Below are 19,282 nucleotides of genomic sequence, written 5' to 3' on the forward strand. Positions count from 1 at the left end.
CGTTCATCCTGCCCGTGTCCTAACTCACACCCACTCCCGTTCATCCTGCCCGTGTCCTAACTCACACCGAGTCCCGTTCATCCTGCCCGTGTCCTAACTCACACCGAGTCCCGTTCATCCTGCCCGTGTCCTAACTCACACCCACTCCCGTTCATCCTGCCCGTGTCCTAACTCACACCCACTCCCGTTCATCCTGCCCGTGTCCTAACTCACACCCACTCCCGTTCATCCTGCCCGTGTCCTAACTCACACCCAGTCCCGTTCATCCTGCCCGTGTCCTAACTCACACCCACTCCCGTTCATCCTGCCCGTGTCCTAACTCGCACCGAGTCCCGTTCATCCTGCCCGTGTCCTAACTCACACCGAGTCCCGTTCATCCTGCCCGTGTCCTAACTCACACCCACTCCCGTTCATCCTGCCCGTGTCCTAACTCACACCCACTCCCGTTCATCCTGCCCGTGTCCTAACTCACACCCACTCCCGTTCATCCTGCCCGTGTCCTAACTCACACCCAGTCCCGTTCATCCTGCCCGTGTCCTAACTCACACCGAGTCCCGTTCATCCTGCCCGTGTCCTAACTCACACCGAGTCCCGTTCATCCTGCCCGTGTCCTAAATCACACCGAGTCCCGTTCATCCTGCCCGTGTCCTAACTCACACCGAGTCCCGTTCATCCTGCCCGTGTCCTAACTTACACCCACTCCCGTTCATCCTGCCCGTGTCCTAACTCACACCCACTCCCATTCATCCTGCCCATGTCCTAACTCACACCGAGTCCCGTTCATCCTGCCCGTGTCCTAACTCACACCGAGTCCCGTTCATCCTCCCCGTGTCCCAACTCACACCCAGTCCCGTTCATCCTGCCCGTGTCCTAACTCACACCCACTCCCATTCATCCTGCCCGTGTCCTAACTCACACCCACTCCCGTTCATCCTGCCCGTGTCCTAACTCGCACCCACTCCCGTTCATCCTTCCCGTGTCCAAACTCACACCCACTCCCGTTCATCCTGCCCGTGTCCTAACTCACACCCACTCCCGTTCATCCTGCCCGTGTCCTAACTCACACCGAGTCTCGTTCATCCTGCCCGTGTCCTAACTCACACCCACTCCCGTTCATCCTGCCCGTGTCCTAACTCACACCCACTCCCGTTCATCCTGCCCGTGTCCTAACTCACACCCACTCCCGTTCATCCTGCCCGTGTCCTAACTCACACCCACTCCCGTTCATCCTGCCCGTGTCCTAACTCACACCCACACCCGTTCATCCAGCCCGTGTCCTAACTCACACCCACTCCCGTTCATCCTGCCCGTGTCCTAACTCACACCCTCTCCCGTTCATCCTCCCCGTGTCCTAACTCACACCGAGTCCCGTTCATCCTGCCCGTGTCCTAACTCACACCCACTCCCGTTCATCCTGCCCGTGTCCTAACTCACACCGAGTCCCGTTCATCCTCCCCGCGTCCTAACTCACACCCACTCCCGTTCATCCTGCCCGTGTCCTAACTCACACCGAGTCCCGTTCATCCTGCCCGTGTCCTAACTCACACCCACTCCCGTTCATCCTGCCCGTGTCCTAACTCACACCCACTCCCGTTTATCCTGCCCGTGTCCTAACTTACACCCACTCCCGTTCATCCTGCCCGTGTCCTAACTCACACCCACTCCCATTCATCCTGCCCATGTCCTAACTCACACCGAGTCCCGTTCATCCTGCCCGTGTCCTAACTTACACCCACTCCCGTTCATCCTGCCCGTGTCCTAACTCACACCCACTCCCGTTCATCCTGCCCGTGTCCTAACTCACACCGAGTCCCGTTCATCCTGCCCCGTGTCCTAACTCACACCTACTCCCATTCATCCTGCCCATGTCCTAACTCACACCGAGTCCCGTTCATCCTGCCCGTGTCCTAACTCACACCCACTCCCATTCATCCTGCCCGTGTCCTAACTCACACCGAGTCCCGTTCATCCTGCCCCGTGTCCTAACTCACACCGAGCCCTGTTCACCCATCAGCCCTGAGCTCGCTGACCTACATTGACTCCCAGTCCAGCAACGACTTGATTTCAAAAATCTTCCCCCTGAATTCAAATCCCTCCATAGCCTCGCCCCTCCCTATCTCTGTAATCTCTTCTAGCCCCACAACCCTCCGAAATTTCTGTGCGCCTCCAATTCTGGCATCTTGAGCATCCCCGATTTTAATCGCTCCACCATTGGCGGCCGTGCCTTCAGCTGCCTGGGTCCTGAGCTCTGGAATTCCCTCCCTAAACCTCTCCGCCTGTCTGCCTCTCTCTCCTCCTTTAAGACTCTCCTCAAAACCGACCTCTTTGACCAAGCTTTCAGTCACCTGTCCTAATATCTCCTGTGGCTCGGTGTCAAACTTTGTCTGATAACGTTCCTGTGAAGTGCCTTAGGACGTTTTACTACGTCAAAGGCGCTATATAAATGCAAGTAGCTGTTGATAATTGTAGAATTGCCTTGTGGTGTGTGACGTGGTCTCTCAGCTGCTTAACGCCTTGTCCTGTGTTCTAGTCTCCATAGACGGAGTGGAGTGGAACGACGTCAAGTTTTTTCAGCTGGCTGCACAGTGGCCCACTCACGTCAAGTATTTCCCTGTGGGAATATTCAGCTACTCCAAGACTGTGTGATGGATAGGATTGGACCAGACCGGATGGGATGGGATGGGATCAGACTGTGGGCCGTGCTGCCCGACATTTTCCTGTGGAATTACTCCGATTCTGGCACTGACCTGCTTTTTTTTATTTAAAAGCCGGAGCGAAAGATTGACGTTTTTCTAATTTAAGAACCACATTATTCTACGTGGATTACGGACTGTGAGGGCCTCTGACCACTCTCTTCACAGATGCACTTTCCAGAAGGCTACATGAATTCGTAACTTTGAAATAAAGAAGAGTCAGGAGGAAAGCTCCCCGGCTACAACTCGATGGAATCTTTTCTTACAACACTCACAAAAGCTGCTGTTTCACACACAGGGTTCAATCCTCCCCGGTCTGGTATAAGTGGGGGGAGGGAGAAAAGGGCATCCTACTCCCATCTACCCAATCACTCCACGTTACAAACTGCCTTTTTTCAACATGTATATAAAAACAGATCGGCCCCCCCCCCCCCCGTCCCGCCCCAATCTACAGCCGGAGACCCCCCACCCCATGACACACACAGTCCACAGACGCTTCATCTCTTCCCCCTCTCCCCTCCCACCCTCCATTTAGGTTACAGCACAGGAATGTGTAGAAAACACGAGCCAACAATTAACCCACAGCCTGTACGAGGCCTGCCCAAGGCATACAGAGATATAGGAACAGGAAGAGGCTATTCAGCCCCTCGAGTCTGTTCTGCCATTCAGTCAGATCGTGGCTGATCTGTACCTCAATCCCATTTACCCACCTTTGCTCCATATCCCTCGATATCCTGACCCAACAAAAAACTATCGCTCTCTATCTTGAAACTGACCCCCAGCACCCACAGCCTTTTGGGGGGGAGAGTTCCAGATTTCCACTACCCTTTGTGTGAGGAAGTGCTTCCTGACATCACCCCTGAACGGCCTGGCTCTGATTTTAAGGTTATTTTAAACTAATTTTAAGATTCTCAACTCATTTTTCAATTTAAACACCTCAATTAGATCACCACTTAATCTTCGAAGGAATACAAGTCTATTCAGTAAAACCTGTCGTCATAATTTAACCCTTTCAGCCCCGGTATCATTCTGGTGAATCTGCGCTGCTCCCCTCCAAGGCCGAGATATCCTTCCTGAGGTGCAGGGCCCAGAACTGAACCCAGTGTCCAGGTGGGGTCTGACCAGAGCTTTATATCAGTGAGAGTCAGTCTCTGTGGAACTGTACACCAGTGAGAGTCAGTGTCTGTGGAACTGTACCCCAGTGAGAGTCAGTGTCTGTGGAACTGCACGCCAGTGAGAGTCAGTGTCTGTGGAACTGTACCCCAGTGAGAGTCAGTGTCTGTGGAACTGTACCCCAGTGAGAGTCAGTGTCTGTGGAACTGTACCCCAGTGAGAGTCAGTGTCTGTGGAACTGTACCCCAGTGAGAGTCAGTGTCTGTGGAACTGTACCCCAGTGAGAGTCAGTGTCTGTGGAACTGTACCCCAGTGAGAGTCAGTGTCTGTGGAACTGTACCCCAGTGAGAGTCAGTGTCTGTGGAACTGTACCCCAGTGAGAGTCAGTGTCTGTGGAACTGTACCCCAGTGAGAGTCAGTGTCTGTGGAACTGTACCCCAGTGAGAGTCAGTGTCTGTGGAACTGTACCCCAGTGAGAGTCAGTGTCTGTGGAACTGTACCCCAGTGAGAGTCAGTGTTTGTGGAACTGTACCCCAGTGAGAGTCAGTGTCTGTGTAACTGTACCCCAGTGAGACTCACTGTCTGTGGAACTGTACCCCAGTGAGAGTCACTGTCTGTGGAACTGTACCCCAGTGAGAGTCAGTGTCTGTGGAACTGTACGCCAGTGAGAGTCAGTGTCTGTGGAACTGTACCCCAGTGAGAGTCACTGTCTGTGGAACTGTACCCCAGTGAGAGTCAGTGTCTGTAGAACTGTACCCCAGTGAGAGTCAGTGTCTGTGGAAATGTACCCCAGTGAGAGTCAGTGTCTGTGGAACGCTACCCCAGTGAGAGTCAGTGTCTGTGGAACTGTACCCCAGTGAGAGTCAGTGTCTGTGGATCTGTCCCCCAGTGAGAGTCAGTGTCTGTGGAACTGTACCCCAGTGAGAGTCATTGTCTGTGGAACGCTACGCCAGTGAGAGTCAGTGTCTGTGGAACTGTACCCCAGTGAGAGTCAGTGTCTGTGGAACTGTACCCCAGTGAGAGTCAGTGTCTGTGGAACTGTACCCCAGTGAGAGACAGTGTCTGTGGAACTGTACCCCAGTGAGAGTCAGTGTCTGTGGAACTGTCCCCCAGTGAGAGTCAGTGTCTGTGGAACTGTCCCCCAGTGAGAGTCAGTGTCTGTGGAAGTGTACCCCAGTGAGAGTCAGTGTCTGTGGAACTGTACCCCAGTGAGAGTCAGTGTCTGTGGAACTGTACCCCAGTGAGAGTCAGTGTCTGTGGAACTGTCCCCCAGTGAAAGTCAGTGTCTGTGGAACTGTACCCCAGTGAGAGTCAGTGTCTGTGGAACTGTACCCCAGTGAGAGTCAGTGTCTGTGGAACTGTACCCCAGTGAGAGTCAGTGTCTGTGGAACTGTACCCCAGTGAGAGTCAGTGTCTGTGGAACTGTACCCCAGTGAGAGTCAGTGTCTGTGGAACTGAACCCCATGAGAGTCAGTGTCTGTGGAACTGTACCCCAGTGAGAGTCAGTGCCTGTGGAACTGTACCCCAGTGAGAGTCAGTGTCTGTGGAACTGTACCCCAGTGAGAGTCAGTGTCTGTGGAACTGTACCCCAGTGAGAGTCAGTGTCTGTGGAACTGTACCCCAGTGAGAGTCAGTGTCTGTGGAACTGTACCCTAGTGAGAGTCAGTGTATGTGGAACTGTACCCCAGTGAGAGTCAGTGTCTGTGGAAATGTTCCCCAGTGAGAGTCAGTGTCTGTGGAACTGTACCCCGGTGAGAGTCAGTGTCTGTGGAACTGTACCCCGGTGAGAGTCAGTGTCTGTGGAACTGTACCCCAGTGAGAGGTCGTGTCTGTGGAACTGTACCCCAGTGAGAGGTCGTGTCTGTGGAACTGTACCCCAGTGAGAGTCCAAAAAAAATATATTCCACTGAGAAGAAAAGGGTGTAAAAGAAAAGACAGCCATCCGTGGCTAAGTAAAGAAATTAAGGATAGTATTCGACTAAAAACAAGGGCATATAAGGTAGCCAAATCTAGTGGGAGGATAGAGGATTGGGAAAACTTTAAAAGACAGCAAAAAATAACAAAAAGATTGATTAAGAAAGGGAAGATAGATTATGAAAGTAAATTAGCAAAAAATATAAAAACAGATAGTAAGGGTTTTTATATAGTTATATAAAAAGAAAAAGGGTGGCTAAAGTAAATGTTGGTCCCTTAGAGGATGAGACCGGGAAATTAATGGTGGGAAATATGGAGTTGGCAAAAACACTGAATGATTATTTTATATCAGTCTTTACAGTAGAAGACACTAAGAATATCCCAACACTGGACAAACAGGGGGCTAAAGGGGGGGAGGAGCTAAACACGATCAAAATCACTAAGGAAGTGGTACTCGGTAAAATAATGGGACTCAAGGCGGATAAATCACCTGGACCTGATGGCTTACATCCTAGGGGCTTGAGGGAAGTGGCGGTAGGGATTATGGATGCATTGGTAATAATTTTCCAAAACTCCCTGGACTCGGCAAAGGTCCCGGCAGACTGTAAAACTGCTAATGTAACACCCTTATTTAAAAAGGGTAGTAGACAGAAGGCTGGAAACTATAGACCGGTTAGCCTAACATCTGTGGTAGGTAAAATTTTGGAGTCCATTATTAATCAGACAGTAACAGGACATTTGGATAATCATAATTTAATAGGACAAAGTCAGCATGGTTTTATGAAGGGGAAGTCATGTTTGACAAATTTGCTGGAGTTCTTTGAGGAAGTAACATATAGGGTGGATAAAGGGGAACCAGTGGACGTAGTGTATTTAGACTTCCAAAAGGCATTTGACAAGGTGCCACACAAAAGATTATTGCTTAAGATAAAAAATCACGGGATTGGGGGTAATATTCTGGCATGGATAGAGGATTGGCTATCTAACAGAAGGCAGAGAGTTGGGATAAATGGTTCATTCTCAGACTGGCAATCAGTAACTAGTGGTGTTCCGCAGGGGTCAGTGCTGGGTCCCCAACTCTTTACAGTCTATATTAACGATTTGGAGGAGGGGACCGAGTGTAACATATCAAAGTTTGCAGATGATACTAAGATGGGAGGGAAAGTAGTGAGTGAGGAGGACATAAAAAACCTGCAAGGGGACATAGACAGGCTAAGTAAGTGGGCAGAGATTTGGCAGATGGAATACAATACTGGAAAGTGTGAGGTTATGCACTTTGGCAGGAAAGATCGTAGAGCAAGTTATTATCTTAATGGCAAGAAACTGGAAAGTACTGAAGTACAAAGGGATCTGGGGGTCCTGGTGCACGAAACTCAAAAGGTTAGTATGCAGGTGCAGCAAGTGATTAAGAAGGCCAATGGAGTGTTGGCTTTCATTGCTCGGGGGATAGAATATAAAAATAGGGAGGTATTGCTTCAGTTGTACAAGGTATTGGTGAGACCGCACCTGGAATACTGCGTACAGTTTTGGTGTCCATACTTAAGAAAGGACATACTTGCTCTCGAGTCAGTACAAAGAAGGTTCACTCAGTTAATCCCGGGGATGAGGGGATGGACATATGAGGAGAGGTTGAGTAGATTGGGACTCTACTCATTGGAGTTCAGAAGAATGAGAGGCGATCTTATTGAAACATATAAGATTGTGAAGGGGTTGGATCGGGTGGATGCGGGGAAGATGTTCCCGATGATGGGTGAAACTAGAACTAGGGGGCATAGTCTTAGAATAAGGGGCTGCTCTTTCAAAACTGAGATGAGGAGGAACTACTTCACTCAGAGGGTGGTAGGTCCATGGAATATGCTGCCCCAAAAAGCTGTAGAAGCTATATCATTACATAAATTTAAAACAGAAATAGACAGTTTCCTAGAAGTAAAGGGAATTAAGGGTTACGGGGACCGGGCAGGAATTTGGACATGAGTCTAGGTTCGGATCGGTCATGGCCCTGTGGGTAGCGGAGCGGGCCCAGGGGCCGTGTAGCCTGATCCTGCTCCTATTTCGTGTGTCTAATTCTGTTAGATTCAGGAGATGGTTCTGTGATAGTAGATTGGCGGTTAGGATCAGATCAGCCATGATCTTATTGAATGGCGGAGCAGGCTCGAGGGGCCGATTGGCCTACTCCTGCTCCTATTTCTTATGTTCTTATGTAGTGTCTGTGGAACTGTACCCCAGTGAGAGTCAGTGTCTGTGGAACTGTACCCCAGTGAGAGTCAGTGTTTGTGGAACTGTACCCCAGTGAGAGTCAGTGTCTGTGGAACTGTACCCCAGTGAGAGTCAGTGTCTGTGGAACTGTACCCCAGTGAGAGTCAGTGTCTGTGGAACTGTACCCCAGTGAGAGTCAGTGTCTGTGGAACTGTACCCCAGTGAGAGTCAGTGTCTGTGGAACTGTACCCCAGTGAGAGTCAGTGTCTGTGGAACTGTACCCCAGTGAGAGTCAGTGTCTGGAACTGTGCCCCAGTGAGAGTCACTTTCTGTGGAACTGTACCCCAGTGAGAGTCAGTGTCTGTGGAAGTGTACCCCAGTGAGAGTCAGTGTCTGTGGAACTGTACCCCAGTGAGAGTCAGTGTCTGTGGAACTGTACCCCAGTGAGAGTCAGTGTCTGTGGAACTGTACCCCAGTGAGAGACAGTGTCTGTGGAACTGTACCCCAGTGAGAGTCAGTGTCTGTGGAACTGTACCCCAGTGAGAGTCAGTGTCTGTGGAACTGTACCCCAGTGAGAGTCAGTGTCTGTGGAACTGTACCCCAGTGAGAGTCAGTGTCTGTGGAACTGTACCCCAGTGAGAGTCAGTGTATGTGGAACTGTACCCCAGTGAGAGTCAGTGTCTGTGGAACTGTACCCCAGTGAGAGTCAGTGCCTGTGGAAGTGTACCCCAGTGAGAGTCAGTGTCTGTGGAACTGTTCCTCACTCCCTCTCTCCTGTGCTATATTTGGTGGTTTCAGAATTTGGTGTGGGCTCTTTAAGTTGATGATGCAAGTGTGGTTATTTTTCCTTTTTAACTAGAAGCACAATGACGCTGTGTTTTGGAGTTTAGTTTGAGAATGACAGCTCGCAGTCGCCCAGTTTCCAATTTACATGAGTTCTTTACTCCTCCCTCCCCCTCCCTCTCTCCCTCCCTCCCCCTCCCTCTCTCTCTCTCTCTCTCCCTCCCTCCCACCCCCTCCCTCTCTCTCTCTCTCACTCGCTCCCTCTCCTCTCTCTCCCTCCCTCTCTCTCCCCCTCCCTCCCTCTCTCTCCCCCTCCCTCCCTCTCTCCTCTCTCTCCCCCACTCTCTCTCTCCCTCTGTCTCTCTCTCTGTCTCGTCTCTCTCTCTCTCTCTCTGTCTCTCTCTCTCTCTGTCTCTCTCTCTCTCTGTCTCTCTCTCTCTCTCCCCCTCCCTCCCTCTCTCTCTTTCTCCCTCCCTCTCTCCTCTCTCTCCCTCCCCCTCTCTCTCTCCCTCTCTCTCTCTCCCTCCCTCTCTCTCCCTCCCTCTCTCCCTCCCCCTCTCCCTCCCCCTCCCTCTCTCTCTCTCTCTCTCCCTCCCCCTCCCTCCCTCCCTCTCTCCCTCCCCCTCCCTCTCTCCCTCCCCCTCTCTCTCTCTCCCTCCCTCTCTCTCTCTCCCTCCCCCTCCCTCTCTCTCTTTCTCCCTCCCTCTCTCTCCCCCTCCCTCCCTCTCTCTCCCTCCCTCTCTCCTCTCTCTCCCCCACTCTCTCTCTCCCTCTGTCTCTCTCTCTGTCTCGTCTCTCTCTCTCTCTGTCTCTCTCTCTCTCTCTCTCTCCCCCTCCCTCCCTCTCTCTCCCTCCCTCTCTCTCTTTCTCCCTCCCTCTCTCCTCTCTCTCCCTCCCCCTCTCTCTCTCCCTCTCTCTCTCTCCCTCCCTCTCTCTCTCCCTCCCTCTCTCTCTCCCTCCCTCTCTCTCTCCCCCTCCCTCTCTCTCTCTCTCTCTCTCTCCCTCCCCCTCCCTCCCTCCCTCTCTCCCTCCCCCTCTCTCTCTCTCCCTCCCTCTCTCTCTCTCCCTCCCCCTCCCTCTCTCTCTTTCTCCCTCCCTCTCTCTCTCTCTCCCTCCCTCTCTCTCTCCCTCCCTCCCCCTCTCTCATTGCTCTGCCACCTTCAGCTCTTCATCTGAATAGATGTGCAATTGGACTGGAAGGCAGGATCACTCCGAACACTGACGGCCAGTGCTGGCACAGCCTGTGACTCGGGAGCAGCCCGGGGAGGTCCTTGCTGAAACCCTCCTCCTATCAGAGTCTCGGCCCCAATCTGCTGGGTTAAACACGAAACTGGGGGGTTTAGAAACTGTGAACAGCAACATTTAAAAAGAGGGGTTAATATTTGGAATGAAACCTTCACCGGAGCTCGAGAATCGTGTTCTCAGGAGGAATCAGCTGCTCGTGGGACTAACCGGTCCCAGTTTTGCTTTGGAATCTGTTGCTCTCCGATCTCCAGCTGTGAAACACTTTCTGCCAACAACCGAGGGGAGAGATCATTCCCCACCGCCCCTCCCGGGCTGTACTCAACAGTGGTGACAAGGAGCAGTTCACAGCAGCAGTGAGACGCACTGCTCCCCTCCTGAGTAAGGAAACTTGCAGATAACTTTGTATTAAGCAGCTTGGCCAGGTGGCTGCACCAATCCCAGCAGCTGTGAGCCATTATACTGTAGAGTGAGAAACTCACTGAAATAAACCGTTTTGAGTTTTCAAAAGATGGACGTTTGGAGTTGAGAGTAAATGTCCTCCGATGAGATCTCTTGTTGCACCTGCTCACTTACTGTTTAGTCACAGGACAAGAAGGGGTGGTTCAGCTGGTAACCTGTGCAGGTGCGGCAGGGAGCTCCATACCCATCTCTACATTCATTGGTGAATTAACCTTCTTCCTGCAATACAATTAAACGGTGATCCTGGGCATCGAATCGGAACATCGCAGAGCCATGAGTTAACAGAGGGCCTGAGTTCTGAATAAAGATCTAAGCTGCCTTGTGACCTCTGTTCAGTGCAATCAAGACAAAGCACACACTCGCTCACACACCCAGCGTGCACATATTGACAGCACGCACACTTAACACACTCATAGCATGGTACAGCACAGGAAGAGGTCTTTCGGCCGTCGTGCCTGCGGCGTCTCTTTACATAAGAACATAAGACGGAGGAGCAGTAGGCCATTCGGCCCCTCGAGCCTGCTCCACCATTCAATAAGATCATGGCTGATCTGATCTTGGCCTCAACTCCACTTCCCTGCCTGTTCCCCAGAACCCTCGACTCCCTTATCGTTCAAATATCTGTCTATCTCCACCTTAAATATATTCAATGACTCCACCTCCACAGCTCTCTGGGGAAGAGAATTCCAAAGATTCACAACCCTCTGAGAGAAGAAATTCCTCCTCATTTCTGATTTAAAAGGGTGTCCCCTTATTCTGAAATTACGCCCCCTACTTCTAGATTCCCCCACGAGGGGAAACATCCTCTCTGCATCTACCCTGTCAAGTTCCTTCAGAATCTTATATGTTTCAATAAGATCCCCTCTCATTCTTCTAAACTCCAATGAGTATAGGCCCAACCTGCTCAACATTTCCTCATAAGACAACCCCTTCATCTCCGGAATCTTTGAAAGAGCTACCCAATTAATCCCACTCCCCTCTCTTTCCCCACAGCCCTGTACATGTTTTCCCTTCAAGTATTTATCCAATTCCCTTTTGAAAGTTACTGTTGAATCTGCTTCCACCGCCCTTTTAGGCAGCGCGTTCCAGATCACAACAACTCGCTGCGTAAAGTGAAGATGAAAGTAAGATTGGCAAAGAGAATATGAGAGTAGAATGGCGGTTACAAGAGGGAAAGGTAAGGGAACCAAAGCCAGGGCTCCTTGGATGACGAGGGAGATAGAGAAGATGATGAAACAAAAAAAAAGGGTGTATGATGCATGTCAGGTGAATTCATCAAGTGAGAACCAGGCCAAATACAACATGTTGAAAGGGGAAGTGAAGAGGAAAATAAGACTGGCAAAGAGAGAATATGAGAGTAGAATGGCAGTTAACATAAAAGGAAACCCAAAAATCTTCTACCGACATGTAAACAGTAAGCGGGTAGTAAGAGGCGGGATGGGGCCTATTAGCGACAAAGGTGGTGATATATGCTTAGAGGCGCAGGGCAAGGCTCGAATACTCAATGAGTATTTTGTATCAGTGTTTACGAAGGAGGTGGATGCTGACAAAATATTGGTAGAAGTGGAAAAGGTAGAAACAATGGAAGGGGTGAAAATTGATAGACAGGATGTACTAGAAAGGCTGGGTATGCTTAGAGCGGACAAGTCGCCTGGTCCAGATGGCTTGCATCCCAGGTTGCTAAGGGAATTGGGGGAGGAGATAGCGGAAGGGCTTGACATAATTTTCCAATCTTCCCTCTATGCGAGGGAGATGCCTGAGGATTGGAAATTGGCAAATGTGACACCATTGTTCAAGAAAGGGTGTAAGGACAATCCTAGTAACTACAGGCCGGTCAGTTTAACATCAGTGGTGGGTAAAGTTTTAGAAACAATAATCAAGGAAAAAATTAATGGGCACTTGGAGAAATTTAAGCTAATTAAGGAGAGTCAACACGGATTTGTAAAAGGCAGATCGTGTTTGACTAATTGAATTTTTTATGAAGTAACGGGGAGGATTAATGAAGGGAATGCAATGGATGTTGTCTACATGGATTTTCGGAAGGCGTTTGACAAAGTACCACATAGAAGGCTGGTTAACAAAATTGAGGCTCATGGAATAGGTGGGTCAGTGGCAGCTTGGATAAGGAATTGGCTTAAGGACAGAAAACAGCGAGTTGTGGTAAATGGCTGTTTTTCAGACTGGAGGATGGTAGACAGTGGTGTTCCCCAAGGGTCAGTGCTGGAGCCACTGTTTTTTTGATATATATATAAATGACCTGGATATTGGAATACAGAGTAGAATTTCTAAATTTGCCGATGACACCAAACTTGGGGGTGTGGCAAACAGTGATGATGATACCAATCGACTGCAACAGGACACAGAAAGGCTCGCAGAGTGGGCAGACAAGTGGCAGATGGAATTTAATACAGAGAAGTGTGAGGTGATGCATTTTGGCAGAAGGAACAGGGAGAGGCAATATACACTTAATGGCACAGTTTTAAAGAGTGTGCAGGGACAGAGGGACCTGGGAGTTGATGTCAATGATTTGGATGAGATAACCAAATGTAATATTTTCAAGTTTGCTGATGACACAAAACTAGGAGGGGTTGTGAGGAGGATGCAAAGAGGCTTCAAGGCAATTTAGACAAGTTGAGTGAGTGGGCAAATACATGGCAGGTCCAATATAACGTGGATAAATGTGAAGTTATCCACTTCGGTAGGAAAAACAGAAAGGTAGAGTATTATTTAGATGGTGATAGATTAGGAAATGTTGATGTACAAAGGGACCTGGTGTCCTTGTACATCAGTCACTGAAAGCAAACATGCAGGTGCAGCAAACAGTTAGGAAGGCAGATGGTATGTTGGCCTTCATTGCAAGAGGATTTGAGTACAGGAGCAAGGATGTCTTACTACAGTTATACAGGGCCTTGGTGAGACCACACCTGGAGTAGTGTGTGCAGTTTTGGTCTCCTTACCTAAGAAAGGATATACTTGCCATAGAGGGAGTGCAGCGAAGGTTCACCAGACTGATTTGTGGGATGGCAGGACTGTTGTATGAGGAGAGATTGGGTCGACTAGGCCTGTATTCACGAGAGTTTAGAAGAATGAGAGGGGATCTCATTGAAACTTATAAAATTCTGACAGGGCTAGACAGACTGGATGCAGGGAGGATGTTTCCCCTGGCTGGGGGGTCTGGAACAAGGGGTCACAGTCTCAGGATACGGGGTAGGACATTTATGACTGAGATGAGGAGAAATTTCTTCACTCAAGAGGGTGGTGAACCTGTGGAATTCTCTACCACAGAAGGCTGTGGAGGCCAAGTCACTGAATATATTTAAGAAGGAGATAGATAGATTTCTAGGTGCAAAAGGCATCAAGGGGTATGGGGAGAGAGCGGGAATATGGTATTGAGATAGAGGATCAGCCATGATCATATTGAATGGCAGAGCAGGCTCGAATGGCCGACTCCTGCTCCTATTTTTCTATGTGCATAGGCCCCTGAAGGTGGTAGGACATACTGAGAGAGGGGTTAGCAAAGTATATGGGATCTTGGGCTTCACAAATAGAGGTACCGAGTACAAAAGTAGAGAAGTTATGCTGAACCTTTATAAAGCGCTGGTTAGGTCACAACTGGAGTATTGCATCCTGTTCTGGTCACCACACTTTAGGAAGGATGTGAAGGCACTTGAGAGGGTGCAGAGGAGATTTACCAGAATGGTTCTGGGGATGGGGGATCTTAGCTACAAGGACAGGTTGGAGAAGCTGGATTTGTTTTCATGAGAGCAAAGGAGGTTGAGGGGTGATTTGATAGAGGTGTACAAGATTATGATGGGTTTGGATAGGCTAGACGGGGAAAGGCTGTTCCCACTAGTTGATGGTACAAGGACTAGGGGACACAGATTTAAGGTTTTGGGCAAGAGATACGGGGGGGAACGTGAGGGAAAACTTTTTTACGCAGTGAATGGTGAGGACCTGGAACTCGCTGCCGACGGAAGTGGTGGAAGCGGAGGCACTGAATGTTTTCAAGGGGAGATTGGATAGACACTTGAGGGAAATAAACTTGCAGGGCTACGGGGATAGAGCGGGGAATGGGACTGACTGGATTGCTTCACAGAGAGCCAGCACGGACTCAATGGGCCAAGTGGCCGCCTCCTGTGCTGTTATGACTCTATGACTCTCCATGTAACTGAAGTCCCTCATCCCTGGTACCATTCTAGTAAATCTCTGCATTGCCTTTGTTAAGTCTGTGAGTTGTTCAAGTAATTAATACTCAGACTTAATCAGTAACAATAAAACAGGTCTTTACTGGTTGGAGGTAGGGACTACACGTAGCTCTTTACTTCATGCCCACAGGCGGGAACTGAGGGGAGATCAGTACCCACAGTACTATTTATACCCCTATGGCCAGGAGTGGTACTGCGTATCACTACGCCCAACAAGTAGTGCAGTCCTGTCCATAGGTTCAAAGTAGCACACATATTACATACACAACATTCCTCCCTTCCTAGCTTTACAGTCATCTCCCCATTTAACATAACGTAATAACATATATACATATATAACTTCAGGTTTACATAACAGAATAACATAGATACATAGATAACTTCATGTCAAAACAGATCACAGATTCAGTCTCTGCGGAAAACAGTTCACAGATTCAATCTCTGTGGTGGAGTCGGTTCACGTTGCTGGAGTGACTCATTCAATAGTCCTTCCATGGATTTAACAGTTTGAACTTCCGAACTGAATTGGCTCCGTTCGGAGGGACCACGTGTGTGATCTGGTAGAGGTGATAATGGTTCAGATGGGTCATCTTCTGTTTTTCCTTTTCCTTTTCTGCTTCTTGGAGACTCTCTGGGCTCCATTGTCAGCTGCCACAGCTGCATGCGCAGTTCCTCCTTCTCTTCCTCCTGTTTCCGTCGTAGATCCAGCTTCTCCCGATGTTCCGTAGACTTTTGGTGCTCCTCCATGATTTCTGCACTTTGGGAGTCGAAGTTACAAGCTGGGCAGGACAGGACATCGTAATATTCGGTGTCGTCCACCAGGTCATAGTAATATTCGGTGTCGTCCTGAGCTAGACCAGTGAGAGGGTCGTCTATTTCCTCCATACCCAGCTGGACGTTAGCCAGCTCTTGTTCCAAATCCAGACATCTTTCCTGAAGAGACTTCTTCATGTGTACCTCTGCATCCAGCTTTTTCTGGGCTTTCAGCAAGTCGTTTACTAGTGACCTCATTTGTGATTTTAATACTTCAACTTCCTTTGGAGATTGATTGATCGGACTATGCAATCCCTCTACCGGAGCAGCTGTTTCAGCGGTCTGTTGTTCTACGTTGACGTGAGTCAGCGTACTTTTGGCATCCAAGGGCTGCTCTGTTGCAGTCATCTCAGTCTGTGTTGCCACCTCAGCTCTTCCAATAACCTTTGAGAGCTCCGAACCCCTTTCGTTTGAATATTGAAGTTCGTGTTCAAGTTTTTCCCATTTCAGAGTCCTGTCCTTCAGCATATGCAGGAGTTGGCTGACCGTTAACTCCTCTGACATCAGACGTTTTGTGTGCTCCTGTTCCATTTTCTCCATCAGCTGCTTCTGTTGTCTTTCCAGATTCTCCAACTCTATATCAAAGAACTCTTTCGTTGCATTCAACTCTTGCTCACAACGGCGAAGCATTTGTTCTAATTGCTGTTGTAGTTTGAAATGGAGTTGAGTTCGAGCCCGGTGTCCCTCAGAAATGGGCACATCAGTAGACTTGCCAGACTCAGAATCCACAGTTAAACTATGTTGTTGTTGCTCAGTGGAATTCTGTGCTGAAACTTTGTCTTTTGCACCTGAGTTGGGCTTACCATCATCCGTTCCAGAGTCTGGGCCGACTATCTTCACCGAGTTCTCACTCGTTATTGTTTGTAGGAAATGCCAGTCCATATTCATTTTCCTAATCCACTCCCGTCCTAGTAGTGGAGGACCTCCTTCAGATATCACATATAAGTTCATTATTTGACTGTCTTCGCCCTTGTGGACCACTGCAACCTCTATTTTCCCGATGGGGTACACTCTTTGCCCCGTGTATGTTTCCAATATAATCCCCGTATCCTGTAGGGGAATATGTTGGAATAACTTTCCGTAATCTTTCTTATTTATGACCATCAATGCCGATCCAGTGTCCAATTCCAGTTTTACTTGGACTCCTTCTATCTGAAGAGTGACCCAAATTGTCTGGAGGTCTGCACCCTTACCAGCGTTGAGTACTCTTAAGCTAGCCAGTTCATTACTGCTAGCATCTGAATCGGACTCCTGTTCGGTCACCTTGTGTACCTTTGCGTATTTTCCTTGCGGTGACTTCTTGTTGCTGGTCTTCGCTGACCTGCATACTCTAGCTATATGTCCAAGCCTACCACAAGTTCTACATTCTTGGTTTTTAAACCAACACTGGTTCTGATCATGCGTTGTCTTTCCACAACGATAACATTTGCCAGAACTCACACCCAATTTGTGTGCACTGAGCTCCGGTGACCGTAGCTGCATTACTGCCGTGCCTCTCGCTGCGGCTTCGTGTGCTGCTGCCATAGTGACCGCCTTCTCAAGCGTCAGCTCATTCTCCTCGAGCAGTCGCTTTTGTGTATCCTGTTTAAATAAACCACACACAAATTTGTCTCGAAGTGCCTCTGTCAGTCCCGTTCCAAACTGGCAATATTTCGCTAATTTACGCAATTCCAGCAAATAATCAGCATTGCTTTCATGCTGTAGCTGCCTTCTGTCATAAAATTTAAATCGTTCTGCTAGCATCAGCGGCGTGGGGTTTAGATGATCTTTCAGGACAGTAAAAATCTCATCGAACGTCTTATCTGCCGGTTCATCTGGTGATAACAGGTGTTTCAATTGCCCGTATGTCTTCGCACCCATTAAATTTAATAATGTTAGAGCTTTATCTTGGTCACGAATTTTATTGGCCTTACAATAATTTTTTACTCTTTCAACATATATGGCCCAATCTTCGAGGTCACTATCAAAGGTGCTAATATTCCCGTGTTTAGGCATTGTAGATTTGCAATTTCTCAGATTTTATTTTCTTTACTTGTTATCAAAGATGGCGGCTTCCCGCTCTTGCCGTCGTCCTCCGCCCACAAAATGGCGGTTTTCCCGCGCTTGGCGGTCTTCACCCGTCCCCCGACGCCGTCTCCCTTCAGCCCTCGAGTGCGGCCCTTATCTTCGCCGCGATCGCCCGAGTGCTGCCCTTATCAGCGGATGCGATCGCTGGATCGCGAAGTGGCTCCCGACCGAAGCGGCTCTTGCTCGCTCCCTCCCGGGCTCTGGCTTACCCGCTCGCGCGTTTCACCGCGGCTCTTATCAGGGATTGCGATCGCCCTTATCTTCTCCAACTTCCCCAGCCCTGTCTTTGCAGCCAACACTGCACGGCTTACCCCACCACCTAGGTTGAACAAGGAAACTGCAGAAAGACTTCTGTCAGTCGCTGGAAGCTGTCAGTCGCTGATGGAGGCTTCAGAGTCCTAAAGCCTGTCGCTTCTAGTGGGGTGGTGATGTTTGAAACCTCTCTTCAACTGCCGCAGGGTAAGAACCTGACTCGTCGCCAGTGTTAAGTCTGTGAGTTGTTCAAGTAATTAATACTCAGACTTAATCAGTAACAATAAAACAGGTCTTTACTGGTTGGAGGTAGGGACTACACGTAGCTCTTTACTTCATGCCCACAGGCGGGAACTGAGGGGAGATCAGTACCCACAGTACTATTTATACCCCTATGGCCAGGAGTGGTACTGCGTATCACTACGCCCAACAAGTAGTGCAGTCCTGTCCATAGGTTCAAGTAGCACACATATTACATACACAACAGCCTTGATGGGAACGGTAACATTGTGGTTTTGTTACTGGACTAGTTATCCTGATGCCTGGACTAATGAGACGTGAGTTCAAACCCAACCATGGCAGCTGGGGAATTTAAATTCAGTTAATTAAATAAATCTGGAATAAAAATCTAGTCTCAGTAATGATGACCATGAAACTAGCGGTTTCCATCTGCCATCTGGCTCACTAAGGTCATCCGCACCCACATTCTAACAGTAAAAGGTCGTAGGGAGATCTTTGAGAGGTTTTGCTGTGATACAGTACTTTATAATTGCAAGGATTATTATTCTAAATGTTGCTATCTTGGTGATTTATATTCTTTTGGCCCACGAATCTTGCAGGAAGCCGGTCTATCCTTCAACTTCAGGTTGAAGGGGAAAGCGCCACCATCTTTTATTCATTGTGGGGATTTGGGAACTGTCGGCCAGGATGCATTACCTGCCCATCCCGGACTGCCCTTCAGATGGAGTGCTGTGCTGTGGGGGGTGGAGCACATTCAACGTCTGACTACACAATTCGCACAAATTCACACACTTTGAAGGTGAGTTCTGGTTTAGTGGGGACCCATGCTGGAAGAGCTGAGATCTCTGAATTAAAGCGTGGTCCAGCGCACTGGACTGTGCTGTTCACCGCTTCATTTACAAGAATCTGGGGGTGCAGTGGATGCCCCACCCTGACTCCTGATCAAATGCTGGTGTCAGCAATCATTAAAGCTAGAAACCTTTTTCTCACAGTCAGTGTCGCTGCTAAGAAAAGGCCCAACCCCATCTACCCACCTTCTCCCCATATCCCCCAACCCCACCTTCTCCCTATATCCCTCAACCCCACCTACCCACCTTCTCCCCATATCCCCCAACCCCACCTTCTCCCTATATCCCTCAACCCCACCTACCCACCTTCTCCCCATATCCCTCAACCCCACCTACCCACCTTCTCCCCATATCCCTCATACCCACCTTCTCCCCATATCCCCAACCCCACCTTCTCCCCATATCCCCAACCCCACCTACCCACCTTCTCCCCATATCCCCCTACCCACCTTCT

At 49.3% G+C, this 19,282-nt stretch overlaps 1 protein-coding gene across 5 annotated transcripts in view; it reads left to right on the plus strand.

Annotated features, from left to right (window-relative positions):
• The window catches only part of LOC147113203 (phosphofurin acidic cluster sorting protein 1-like), a 795,587-nt gene that overhangs the window by 757,144 nt on the left and 19,161 nt on the right, over positions 1-19,282 (plus strand). For 2 of the 5 annotated variants that reach the window (XM_085998126.1, XM_085998127.1), the window contains one exon: positions 2,531-2,938. The exons of 1 other annotated variant lie outside the window; for it this stretch is intronic. In XM_085998126.1, the coding sequence (XP_085854252.1) occupies positions 2,531-2,765 (235 nt within the window). In that variant the 3' untranslated portion in view covers positions 2,766-2,938. Of the gene's footprint in view, positions 1-2,530; positions 2,939-19,282 lie in introns of those variants that run through there. 2 more of the 5 variants (XM_085998129.1, XM_085998131.1) reach the window with 1 other exon arrangement.

This window comes from Somniosus microcephalus, chromosome 9 (genome assembly GCF_052327205.1).
Source record: "Somniosus microcephalus isolate GS21.2 chromosome 9, FLI_Smic_1.0, whole genome shotgun sequence".
Taxonomy (NCBI): Eukaryota; Metazoa; Chordata; class Chondrichthyes; order Squaliformes; family Somniosidae; genus Somniosus; species Somniosus microcephalus.